The sequence below is a fragment of the Alosa sapidissima genome, chromosome 4 (assembly GCF_018492685.1).
Source record: "Alosa sapidissima isolate fAloSap1 chromosome 4, fAloSap1.pri, whole genome shotgun sequence".
Taxonomy (NCBI): Eukaryota; Metazoa; Chordata; class Actinopteri; order Clupeiformes; family Clupeidae; genus Alosa; species Alosa sapidissima.
This window is the reverse complement of record NC_055960.1, coordinates 14,747,696-14,761,612: the sequence shown is the minus strand read 5'-3', so window position 1 is coordinate 14,761,612 and position 13,917 is coordinate 14,747,696. Positions and strand designations below refer to the sequence as shown.

The 13,917-nt window shown below is 46.8% G+C and overlaps 1 protein-coding gene across 2 annotated transcripts in view; it reads right to left on the bottom strand.

Moving 5' to 3' along the window:
• Nucleotides 1–5,932: 5,932 nt before the first annotated feature.
• Nucleotides 5,933–13,917, bottom strand: part of suclg2 (succinate-CoA ligase GDP-forming subunit beta) — an 84,715-nt gene continuing 76,730 nt past the window's right edge. For both annotated transcript variants that reach the window (XM_042088668.1, XM_042088669.1), the window contains one exon: nucleotides 5,933–7,308. In XM_042088668.1, coding sequence (XP_041944602.1) covers nucleotides 7,196–7,308 — 113 coding nt within the window. In that variant the 3' untranslated portion in view covers nucleotides 5,933–7,195. The remainder of the gene's footprint in view (nucleotides 7,309–13,917) is intronic.

Genomic DNA, 13,917 nt, shown 5'->3' with positions numbered 1-13,917 from the left:
AAAATACGGTGCAGTGAAAGGATAAATATTTGGTAGTCACCAAAATGTCTATAGACAGACATACACCCATGCACACATATGCACAGGTATGACATACAGGCACACAAGCAACAAGCACGCACGTGGGCGCGCGCACACACAAACACAAACAAACACACACACACACACACATGCATATGTATACAAATACAGGCACTGTAGACTGGATGAACTGCACCTCACATCACATCACAGCGAGATGAGTGTTGAAATGGCTGCCTTCCTGGGCGAAGTTACGACTCCTGCAGACAGCAAGCTTTGTCTTCTGCTATGTCTTTCTTTTGAAGAGATCTGCCAATCCGGTCACAAGCGGAACCCCAAATGTTTGAAGGTGATACTCCTGTTTGTTGTATTGTGTCTCACACACAGACAAAAATATGACAGACATGACCCCACGCTCCGCTCGGCAAGGTCGGACAAAAAGGTTCCTTTTGTTTGCTTCAAAGGTTCTTCTTTGAGCTGAGCAAAGTATGACTCACAGGAGGAGTACAAATACACAGTGGCCTTTGGTTTCCTTTAACACCTTAATGGAACTAAAAGTAGCAGTTGCTAGGTGACTGTTCTCTGAGATCCGTCTGAGACGAGCCATTGCCTCAAGCCACGAGAGCTGCAGTGGACTGTTTTCCTTTATCAACTTTACAGTCAGTTAGTGAACTATTATAGCGCCACACCAACGGGATGTGCCGCTGAAGAGTTTGGCTATAACAGTATGGATTGTTTCTTCTGATGGTTTTCAATCGAGAGGTGACTGCAAAGTTGTGAAGAAAGTTATACACCGTGTTCCAAATTATTATGCAAATTGGATTTAAGTGTCATAAACATTAATTTTTTGGTTTTTCAATTAAACTCATGGATGGTATTGTGTCTCAGGGCTCGTTGGATCATTGAAATCAATCGCAGACACGTGTGATAATTAGTTTGCCAGGTGAGCCCAATCAAAGGAAAACTAGTTAAGAAGGATGTTCCACATTATTAAGCATGCCACATGTTTCAAGCAATATGGGAAAGTAAAAGGATCTCTCTGCTGCTGAAAAGCGTGAAATTGTGCACTACCTTGGACAAGGTATGAAAACATTGGATATTTCGTGAAAACTTATGCGTCATCATCGTACTGTAAAAAAAATTGCCGCTGATTCAGAGCACAGGCGGGTTTGTGCAGACAAAGGCATAATAAGGATGGTTTCTGCCAGACAAATTCATAGGATTAAGAGAGCAGCTGCTAAAATGCCATTGCAAAGCAGCAAACAGGTATTTGAAGCCGCTGGTGCCTCTAGAGTCCCGCAAACCTCAAGGTGTAGGATCCTCAAGAAGTTTGCAAGTGTGCATAAACCTACTATTCGGCCACCCCTAAACAATGCTTACAAGCATAAACGGTTACAGTGGGCTCAGGAATACATGAAAACTAATTTTCCAACAGCTTTGTTTACGGATGAGTGCCGTGCAACCCTAGATGGTCCAGGTGGATAGAGTAATGGATGGTTGGTGAATGGCCACCATGTCCCAACAAGGCTGAGATGTCAGCCAGGAGGTGGCGGAGTCATGTTTTGGGCCGGAATCATGGGGAGAGAGGTGGTAGGCCCCTTTAGGGTCCTTGACGGTGTGAAAATGACCTCGGCAAAGTATGTAGAGTTTCTGACTAACCACTTTCTTCCATGGTACAAAAAAAAGAATTGTGCCTAAAATTCGAATTATACTCTAACGGTTGATGCTTGAAAATTAAACTGACTGTCATTTGCATCGACTATTTAGGAACATCTGAGAAAAAAGTAATTTGCATAATTTGGTATGCAGTGTACATGGTTTCTTTACACCTCTCCTTAACCAAGTTTCTCACCTCCAGCAAGGATAACAAAAACACCATACAACTGTTACAGTGCCTCAGTTCACAGTCATACCAGTACACACACACACACACACACACACACACACACACACACACACACAGAGCTCATTAACATGCGCTCTTGCACATCAAAGCACGACGAAGCGGGGGTAAGGTGTGTGTGGGGAGGGGGGAGAGCAGGCGAGGATGCCAAACTTCATCACCTTCAGACCTTCTGTGCTGCTGTCTCGCCACATCTGCAGCCTTTATCGTCTCATTACACCTCTGCTTTCCACCCCACCTCTGTAAAAAAAAAACTGACAGGCCACTTTTCTCGCACACCGCTGAAAAAAAACACACACACGCTCACTCACTAAACGCCGCAACGGCATGCTCAAACGCACTTGACGCCAATACCGTTTGACATGCATGGGCTTCATGTATTCACCTTAAGCGTGGGAGGGGGGTGGGGTAGAGACTGCGACGCTTCTGAATCTCCCCGCTTACTCTTGTTCGTTGGGCGAAAGTCACCTTCAGAGCCTAGCTGCCGTTATTTTTAGGGAAGGGTTACGACAACTGCACCTGCCACGCACCCAAAATAGGAGATTAAAGATGATTAATATGAGGGACATAAGAAATTAGCCCCCCTGGCCACACTTCCGCTGAAAATTCCACTGTGCAGTATTTACATGTAACCGCTCGAAAATATCCTCACCAAACCTCAGGCAAACACAAAACAAGGACTACTGGTGCACAGGAACAGGAAAGGATACAGACAGGATGTTTAACAGCGGATTTCACATGAAAATCGTGTCCAACGTGCGTGCCCAACTTACAGTACCATTCCGGATGCTTCGTTTCTTTCTCTCTCCCTCGTCGGCGACACTGGGGAGTCATAGGAGCATGGGTGGCGGCAGTGGCGGTGTGTCAGACGTGCGTGTCAGCCGCACACCTGCTGAGAACTCCACCAGGAAGCAGCAACATCTAATTATCAGGCAATTTTAAACAAAATAATGTTGCTTTTGCTTCTGTTTTAATTAGGGAGGCTTTCAGAGGTCACACGAAATGAGCTTTTAATTAGTGTCAGCCATCAGTTTATTCCCTCTTTATTGAAGCTATCTCTCTGGGTACCTCTTTGTAGTTAATTGGATCAGAGAGTGCTCACACACACACACACACACACAGACAGAGCGACAAAGGCACACACACAAGCATGCAAATCACAGTGAAAAGTTTGGCAGAGCCCCAAAAAAAGTTTATCAAACAAAAGGAACTCACAAATATTTGAAAAGGCCGCATGCTTGACTGCCAGAGTGTATTGAGCGCGCATGGCTTTGTTGCCTTTCTCTGTTTAATTAATAAAGGGGTCATTAAGCGCTCGGTGACGACTGGGGCGAGTGTAAACACACAGCTGGCTCCAGAAGGCTACGGCGCTCACGCGAAATGAGGGGCGCCGCTGCTGTCGAGAGACGGAGCGCGAGCAGGACAAGGAGATGAACCATTGCAGTCATCGCTCAACAATGTGACATTCAGCCCCCCCACCCACCCCACCCCAAATCTGTTGTCGTTTAGGGGCAAAAAAGAAAAAGTGTGTAGGAATTCACCTGCGCAATTCCAATGGTAGACGCCATTAAAGGCAATGCAATTTGGTGGTTGAGCGGCTGGCTGCACGTACCCCTGTGGAGCCCACGTGGAAAAGCCCAACAGGGTCTTAAAAGATGGTTATGCACCTGAAGCTCAGGGTAAGTGGATTACTCAGCCAAATAATACCTTAATGAGGGCATTTAGAGGCAAAGGGAAGCTGAATTCCCACACCAGGAGGCCTAGCTGAGGCAAACCATCTTACTGCAGCTTTCCAGGAGGAGGAACTGACTATGAAATGAACAAGACTGTAGTGCTAACTTGAGAAAGGTAAGAGGGAATCTAGAGTAGAGTAAACAAATAGAGTACTGTAGGCTACTGTAGAGTAAATTAATGTTTCATTTCATAACTAAAGTTTGACATTGGGGTTCTTATTAAAAAGGCTCTAATTTGAATTGATTTTTAGGCATCTCAATTACAGACATTTGGGCTACATTTCAGCTGGAGGGAAATTGATTTTATATGCTCATCCGCTATTCAAGGCCAAGAAGTGAGATTGGAAAATCACCCAAGGAGAGGGTCAGCAACATAACAAAAGCAATTTTCAAATGATCATGTTTTGCTAACAACCCACCCCCACCGTTAACCATTCAGACTCCAGACATAACACCTATCTGAGCTGTGTGGCTCCCATTTTAGGGGTGTTGCAGCAATGAAACATGTTCCTATTCCTGAGAGCTCTACCCGTCCATGAAACAAGACCTAAAATGGTGGTGCAGCAGAAATCCCACCTGCAATGTGCACTAACGCTGAAGGACAGTGTGGGGGTCGGAGCTGCTCCTCATCCGAGAGCTCAATAAACCCCCCAGACTGCAATGGAGCCACAAAACCCAGCAAGCCGAGGCGTGTGAATACCGGGACGACCTGTGTCCATGAGAGACACTGTCCAATTGGCGGATGCAATTTATCAGAGTATTGCTTTTTTATGAACTAATATATTAGGAGTTGTTACCTCTAAATTGCACAATAAATAACCAATATTTCCCGAACGCCAAGGCTTGACCTCACTGTCTCTCAGTGATGTGCAAAACAAATGGTTTCTGAACAGCGCTGGCTCTCCCGCTTCATGATAAACATAAAAAGGCAGATTCATAAAATGGCAATTACCAGTTTTGACATCAATTCTGAAGGTTAAAATAAACCCCAACAAACCTTTCAGACTCCTGCATGGACAATTACATGAATAAATACAAACCACCTCCAAAAGGATCTGAAAAGCCTCTCCTGGCATAGCAGTTCTTCTTAATTAGTTGCGATCACTTGCATATTCTACTGGGGTTTGAGCCAACTTAAAAGGCCAGGCTAAATGATTTAATCTACGCCGTCACCTCCCGAGCCACCGCCTCATCTGTATTTATGGCACGCCGCGGCACTAATTTGGACTAGTATATCTGCATGCATTTTTCCGATGACCCGCACCGGGGTGTGGAATTAAACAATGTCAGCGGCAAGAGCACATTCTAACAACCCTTAAATTCCACAGTCAAATCGATCAGGGGACAGGTTTCTGACAGTGCAAGAGGACCATGAAATAAGCAATTATTGAACTATCTACTCCATTCTTAGAAAGTCGGTGTGAAATGGGCAGGTTGTCCCTTCCTATAATAACATCTTGCACGGTGGAAACTTTGCGAGTGGCATGTTATGAACCAGGGGTAGGTACAAAAATCCACAGAAAAAAAGGCAAGGCAACATAAGGAAAAGCAAAAGAGGACTGACAATAGACTGCAAAGGCCTCCAAAATATGTTGATTACAGCACTTGACAGTAAGCGCTTTCAGATCAATCCACTTGATTTTCTCTCAGGGATAGTAGACAAGGAGAGGAGAGTAGGACACAGAGATTGAGAGAGAGACAGAGAGAGAGAGGGAGAGAGAGTGTGAATGAGTGTGAGAGGAGCTTTGGCCCAGGCTTGCTGTGCTGGGCATCTGATCTGGTCTGGGTGTCCTCTCAGATCCCGTGACAGATAATCCATCAAAAGCTCAGGCTGTCTGACAGGGATGGATTTCAGCACCAGGGTCTGGATATCTCACTTTGAGCCATGAAGGGCATACACACAGTCTCACACACACACACTTACTCACTATCTTACACACACACACACACACACAAACACATACACACTTCCATGATCAAAAATACAGCAGTTGGTCACTCGTAGACAAGTTTGAAAGCTGGAGTGGATTTTTCATGCTACAGCATTTGGATATCAAAGAGCTGGTGTCGACTTGTTAAAGATGTGCACTACGACAGAGTAAAGCTTCAGAGATATGATGACTCAGCACTTTTCCCACTAAGCTCATGTCAGTGACCACCCTCTGTCAGGCTGCCAAAGACGAAGGCAGATGACATGACTCTCATCCATCTGATCCCAGTCCATCACAAAGACACACACTCATACAGGCGCAGAAAGAGAAACGCATAGGCCTGCTTTATTCTGCTAATATTTGCATTTATTGGAACTTTTTTTAAGACGATCCATTTGTAAAGTAGACATATATATTGCTTCTTAAAATACATTCATGATTACAAAAAAAAGATAATTACAATAATATATTGGTTATTTAGACATAGATAAACATAAATGGCCTCGAGGAATGATTTTTCAATTCAATGTTTCAAAGGCTTCCATCTCAATGTAGGCATAGTAAAAAGCATCTGTTCACGAATTAGTGCACTTCTGTGTCAAAAAGTAACACTTATAATTACAAAAGGTTTTAGAAAAATACTGCAACCACCAGAAAAAATATTTTAAATCAGAAGCGAAACAAAGAAATAAGCAATTCACATGATTTAAGGTTATCAGGTCAGGACAACGTTTCTCTCTTCAGCTGATAGCTGGTTTGAGTTCAGCTTCCGAGGGTTGGTAATTAGGGGTGTGACGGGCTGAGTGTAATGTCACACCCCTACTGGCAATACAAGGTTTACAAATAGTTCTGGCTTTTACATCCAGCATCCAGCCTACAAATAAAATCTCTCAGGCTGGCAAAAAACCCCACAATGGAGTTGGCAAAGTCTTCACATGTTCCAGGTATAACATCAGCACCAGATCACCCAATCACCAGATAACAATAACCTCCCACACATTTCCCATTAAGGCATGACAAAAAATACCAAAACAAACAAACAAAAAACACCCATATAACATGTGTAAGAAACAAGGCAATGAATTATTTGAGTCACTTGAGGGACAGCTTTCATATTGGACGGCACGTTTAAGGTATTAGCCAGTTAGCGAGGCCATGCATGGGCTGCTAAAGAGAATGAATCACAGTGATAATTATAGCTTAACACAGTACGCCTTCAAAGCTGACATTTGCGCCTCCACTCTTGATAACAATCCAGGTGAATGTTTTACCACCAATTTCTAAAACAAATTGAGTCTTCCCATGCAAATAAAACGCACCTATTATTCTAAAAAAACTACACACCGTTTTTCTCTCTTCATTTGTGAATTTTGGTGAAGTGGCAAGACACATGTTTCATAAAGAGAACCTTACTGCAGCACTGTTTGAGACATCATGAACAGGCAGAGTAAACGAAATACTGAACATTGAACAAAACGTTATTTATGAATCAAAACAAATACACAAGGTGAAGTGGTGTAGACCAATCTGAGCTAACCCAATGAATTTGCAAAACTAAAACGATATTGTGTGTGTGTGGGTGTGTGTGTGTGATGGCGGTCAAGCCTCTACTTTCTGATGCTGGCCACGGCCTTCTTAGCGGCATCGTCTAGGTTCTCAGCAGAGGTGATGGGCAGCCCACTCTCTGAGAGGATGCGTTTTGCCTCCGTAACGTTGGTCCCTGCGTACACGCACACGCACACGCACACGCACACGCGCACACACACACACACACACACAGAGGGAGAAGAGAGAAGACATGATGACTCAGGTCACGGGTAAATGCACGCCCCGCAGGCTTCTTCCCCGAGAGTCCCTCAGACAGACACAGATACTATCGAGTGCATCTGGAGAGACACATGCATCCCTACCCACTCACTGATCCACTCCGCTCTGCTCTGCTCTGCTCACACACAGATGCTTTCACAGACAGAAACCAGCGCTAGGGGCCAGTGCCCATCCAACCCCGGCCCCCCTTAGCTTAGGTGGTGTGCTGGTGTGCTGGGGTGCTCCGCTACATGTGGCTGATACAGGGGCAGCTGCTGGGGGATCCCTGCTGGGCCGCTACCGCTGCTTCTGCCCTGGGGCCCGGATGAGCGCGTAGCTGGCTTTTTGTCAGCCCCCCCCACTCCCCCCCCCAACAGAGAGGAGGCACCCAGCCCACCCCCCACACTCACACATAGACAGACACACACACACACACACACACACACACAAACAGTCAGAGACACACACTCCAAGCACTCAATGCTCTGTGCCACTCAATGCCAACACAGCCATGGCATCCAGCCAGACACTCTGAACCAAGACCATCATGGAGGAGAAAACAGCAGCGAGGAAGAGATAAAGAAAGAGATAAAGAGAGAGATAAAGAGAGAGATAGAGAAAGAGAGGGAAGGTGGGAGAATAATAGAGTGGGATGGTGTGTCTTTTCTGCTCAGTGGGAGAGTGGGTGGGTGAGTGAGTGATTGTGTGGGAGCGTGTTAGAGAGAAGGAGATAGACAGACAGAAATAGAGATGAGTGAATGTGTAATGGGCAAGGAGAGAGAGAGGAGAGGGAGGGAGAGAGATAGGAGGACAAACAGGCACAAAGAGAGAGAGAGAGAGAGAAAGAAAGTTGGAGTGCAAGAAAAGACAACAGAGGGCCAGCTGCTGGTGTGGTCACTGAGTGATTTCACAGGTGAGTGTCCAGCTGCAGCGAGGGCCTTCACAAAGCACCGCACTACAGCACTCTGGGATCGCAGCACACTCCTACTCCTGCTGTCACTTATTCACTGCCCCTCACACACACAAACACACACACCATCCCTCACACACGCGCACACACACACACGCACACGCACAAACACCACGCACGCACGCGCACACACACACACGCACGCACACACACGCACGCACGCACGCACGCACACACACACGCACGCACGCACACACACACACACACACACTGACACACACTTTCTACCCTCATTCATTTTGTATGCATTAGCACATGGAATGAGGAGGCCTTTCTCTTCTTCAAGTGCTCTTCTTTAAGTCAGACAAACCCACTCTTTCACCCAAACATACTCCTCTCCTCCCCTCTCAGACACACAGACCCACACGCTGCCTTCATAGACAGACGTCTGCTGTGGAGGGAGCCCTTTCTCCTTCTCTCACACCTGGCCTGGTCTTTCTCCTGCTCACTCCTTTTAAAATGCTGATTTCATCATCATAAGGGTCTGTGTGTGTGTGTGTGTGTGTGTGTGTTTCCCTGACTGTAGAGTACTGGTGTATATAAATAGTGTGTGACTGTTTGTGTGTGTGTTTGACCCTGACGGTAGAGTACTGGTGAATATAAATATGTTTGTGACTGTTTGTGCATATGTGGGGGTCTGTATCTATGTGTGTGTGTGTGTGACCCTGATACTGATATATATATATATATATATATATATATATATATATATATATATATATTGTATGTGTGAGTGTGAGTGTGCTCCTGACTCTAGGGTACTGGTGTGTGTGTGTGTGTGTGTGTGTGTGTGTGTGTGACCGTGACTCTAGGGTACTGATATACATGTATGTATGTGTCTGTGTGTGTGTGTCCGTGACTCTAGGGTATTGATATACATGTATGTGTGTGTGTGTGTGTGTGTGTGTGTGTGTGTGTGTGTGTGTGTGTGTGTGTGTGTGTGTGTGTGTGACCGTGACTCTAGGGCACTGATATACATGTGTGTGTGTGTGTGTGTGTGTGTGTGTGTGTGTGTGTGTGTGTGTGTGACCCTGACTCTGTGGCCCTGTGCTGTTGCACACCACTTTCAGCCTGCTGGCCGGGAGAGTAATTACTGCTGATATCTATCTCAGGAGAGTGGATGTTCTGATCAATAGCAGTTTCACGAGGAGTTCAATTACCAGGCCCACTTAACTCCTAATATTTCAGCGCTTTTCCTCCGCTCGCATGATCACTAATTTCTAACACGTCGCATGCTTCTGGCAGAAAACAATCCATTGATTTAGAGATGGCCCAGTCAACGGGTGCGTTATACAGCATGGCGCACAAGGCATCCGTCATTATCGAACACGGAATATCACACCTTGATGTGGAGCCGCTGATCGAAGCCCATGTCTTCCTCACTCATCCCTAAGCACACTAAATCCCCATACAGCTCAATGGCTCTACACACAGGAGAAATGTTAGCACTGGTTTCAGTGAAAGTATAAAGACTAGCACACAATAATGCTTCTACTAGTGTGGGGACTGGAGTGTGTGTGTATTTGTGCATCTGTGTGTGTTGTGTGTATGCGTTGGAGTGTGTTTCTGTGTGTGTGTGTGCGTGTAAGTGCATGTGTTTTTTAGAGACTGTGTGTGTGTATACAGTATGTGTGTGAGAGAGCATGTGTGTGTATGCATGTATATATATATATATATATGTGTGTGTGTGTGTGTGTGTGTGGAGTGAAGAGCTGAGTGATCGCAAGCAGAGGGCTCCCATCTCCCTCCTGCTGCTGGTTTGCTGGGGGTGTGCTCTCACCTACCACCACTAGGTGCTGCCAGAGACCTACTCACCGCCCGACCAGCACGCTCCACACAGCCAGGGGCCCGGCCCCTTTAAGACCCGTCGAGAGAGAGAGGGGAGGGGGGAGTGTTTTCTCAGAAAAATCCTTTAAAAGGTAGAAAAAGAGGTGGGGAATCGAGAGCAAGAGGGAGATATGGAGAGAGAGAGATGGAGACAGAGAGGGAGAGATAGAGATGGAGAGAGAGATAGAGAGGGAGAGAGAGATAGAGAGATAGAGAGATGGAGAGAGAGAGGGAGAGAGAGATAGAGAGAGAGATGGTGAGAAATGGAGACAGAGAGAGAGAGGAAGATGGAGGGAGAGAGAGAGAGAGAGAGAGAGAGAGAGAGAGAGAGAGAGAGAGAGAGAGAGAGAGAGAGAGAGAGAGAGAGAGAGAGAGAGAGTCAGAGAGAGAGAGAGAGGTGGGGGGCTGAATTGACTGGAAAAGAGATGATCCGAGTTGAAGGATCCATGCTGAGCTTAACCCAAATTTAGACCGGACACCTACAGGCATTTAGGGCTTTGGCAAAAGGGAGCTCCCTGGCCCCGCGAAAGCTCTCTGTTTGGCTCCAAAACGCCAAATGTTCACCAGCAGGCTTCCCATTCACAGCTTAGCGTTAATGGCAGCCGATTAGAGGAGAGATGGAGCTGCGGTTTTGGAAGAGGAAGGGGGACTAAGAGGAAGGCGAGAGAGGGACGTGTACATGTGTGCAGAGCGTGTGCTGCAGCATTGGCGGACACGGTGCCGTTGTAAAGTTGACATCCTTCTAATTAGCGAGAAGGACAGGGAGAGCCAGCAGTCTGGGTTTTTTTTTCTTTGGATGACAGTGACGCTTTTATGTGAGAAGAGGTCCGCATATGCTTTTCCATCCAACTCTACATGATGTGTGTTTGAAGATGGAGAGGCTTTCTTGATTTCACCATAACTAACAGGGATGTTGTGAGTGTGTGTTTGTGGGAGAGAGAGGGCGGGAGGGAGGGGGAGAGAGAGAGAGAGAGAGAGAGAGAGAGAGAGAGAGAAAAAGAGTGAGGGAGTGTGTGTGTGTGCTGAAGAGGTCAGAAGCTGAACACAGCAGGCATCATTACTCTTTCTCAAGTGTATGGATTCTGAGCATGCCTACAGTGTGTGTGTGTGTATTTCTGTGTGTATTTCTAAGAGTGTCTGTGTGAATATGTGTGTGCCTATGCGTGCTGTGTGTATGTGTGCATGTGTCTCAGTGTGTGTGTGTGTGTGTGTGTGTGTGTGTGTGTGTGTGTGTGTGTGTGTGTGTGTGTGTGTGTGTGTGCACGTCTCGTGCTAGCAGATCCCTCTATTGCAGCTGTAATGATGCTGTCAGGGCTTGGGGAAGCCATCACAGGCCCTCTCAGTGGGATCAACAGTCTCTTTTAATTGCATTTGGAGAGGTGGCCCCCTCGCCCATATTTCCCCCCCTTAAACACTAAATTGCCTCCACTTTGAGAGAGAGACAGCGGCCATGGTGTCCCCTCTAAATCAATAGGAATGTAAGGGCTATAAGGAATATAATGGCTTTTGGAGTTGGACCAGGCACTCCCCGCGGGCAGTTTAGTGGGGCCACGGCGAGTGCAGGGATGGTCAGCGCAGTTCTCAGAGAGGGGGCAGCAGTCAGTCACTCCACAGCAACATTTTCTGAAACAATGCCCGCACACACACGCGCGCACACACACACACACACACACACACACTTTCCCTTCTCTCAAACACACACGCACACACACAAAGACCATCTATCTCCATTTCTCTCTCTCACTCGCGCATACACACACTCACTAATTTTTTCCCAACCTCACATACACACACACACACACAGTTTGACACTGCTATATATAAACTGTCAGGATTCTTGTTACATGGAAGTAATCTCAGAGACAATATTAACAACTCTGTACTCGGTTTCAAAATGTGTCCATAACGACACAGACACCCACTGCAGGTGCCAATATGTCTTCCCTATGCTAGTCAAGAACACCATTTCCTCCCTTCGAAAGAAAGAATGCGAGACATTTTGCTAGATTTGGTTCAGGAAGTGTATCACTCTGATCCATTCCGTTGTAGCTCACTCTGAGGCATGCAAATTGGAATATTAAACATTTGCAATTTACTCCCTTTCTGGAGATGGAAATGCCCCCCGCCACGTCCCACAGTCAGAAACACCACCCCACCTCCCAAGACGATGGGGCCGGCCAGATGCTGATCAATGTTCCGCGCATATTAACTCGCTCCGAGTCATTTCTGCAGTCCAATGAAAATGGCACCTTAACGGGCTTCCCCCGGTAATGGAGGCAAATAAGCCTTTTAGCACCATTTAAACATCATTAAACACACATGTCTGAGCGCACCGCACTGAATCAAAACAAATGTAATTGGACAGAAGAGGCAACTTGCGACTCAGGATACCACGCAAGCGGGGGGTGGGGGTGGGGGGGGGGGGGTTGATGGAAAGGGAAATGGGCTAAGCTAACCTCTCTCCTTGCCTTGAACATCTAATCAACAACAGAGAGACACAGAGACAGATATGAAAGAGAGAGAGAGAGGGAGGGAGAGAGAGAGGGAGAGAGAGACAGAGAGAGAGACAGAGAGAGAGATAGAGAAGAGCGAGCAAGAGAGAAGCTTCCCAATTAATAGTGGCACACTTAATCCCTATCTAATCCGCCTGAAGAACACCTTGCCATCATTACAATCAATGGAGAAGTCAATGGTGAGGGGCTTGTCAGAAAAGTAACCCAATAGGATTGATTCGCAGTGATGCCTTATATTCTGGGGTCACTCTCACAGTGGATGAAGTTGAACTTTGATTGAACGAGGCTGCAGCCTCAGACTGCCTAAAGGTTATGACCTCCAGTGCACCACATAAGTACACCAGCCATGTTCATTTTCATAGATTTGGACAAAAAAAAAAAAGACCACACTGTCGTTTGTCGTTTTAAAGCAAGGATGCTAGCTTGCACTCATGAATTGATAGAACTCCGACACCTCATCTATACTCAACATGCTTTTACATCAACTCAACCATCCAAGCGCCTCTCTCTGTGAGATGAAAGACGCACTGGTGCCGTCCTCACAGTTCTTGCTGTCGGGCAGGTCATGCCTGGATCGATGCGCAACTAAACATGCTCTAAACCCGGACCAAAGGGAACAATCTCGCAGACGCTCTGTCAGATGTGGCGCGGAGCCGGCGGGGAGAATAGGTTTCATTGATCTCCGACCAGCGTGCTACTGCGCTGTACCTTATGAATTTGGTCTGGAGTGCTTCCAAAAGCGTGTCGGTGGATGCTGCTCATGCGATGCGACTACTGCGCATGCTACCTGCTGATGGAGACCAGAGCGCCAGAGCGACTCAACAGAAGCACCTTGGCTGTTTTCTATTTTGCTCACACCTGCACAGTCTCCTTTTTTACAGTCTGTCCCCGAGAAGTGTGTGTGTGTGTGTGGCTGTTCGGAGAGGGGACAAATGGAGCACGGTGAGCTAATGGAGTGGAGGATTCGTCACTTTTCGCAGGACACAGGAGTCAGCTGTTTTCAGCCAATTATCCTAATGACCAGATGGGCCGGGGGGGGGGGGGACCGGCCTCCCGTCACTCCGCCACCCCGTGCCATTAGCATACGCAGGTGAGAGGTCCGCAATCAGCGCTGTCGCCACCACGCCGCTCGATCCGCTAACAGCCCACGCATATCGCTGGCCAAGAGAAATGTGCGTGTGTGTGTGTGTGTGTGGAGGTGTGTGTGGAGGTG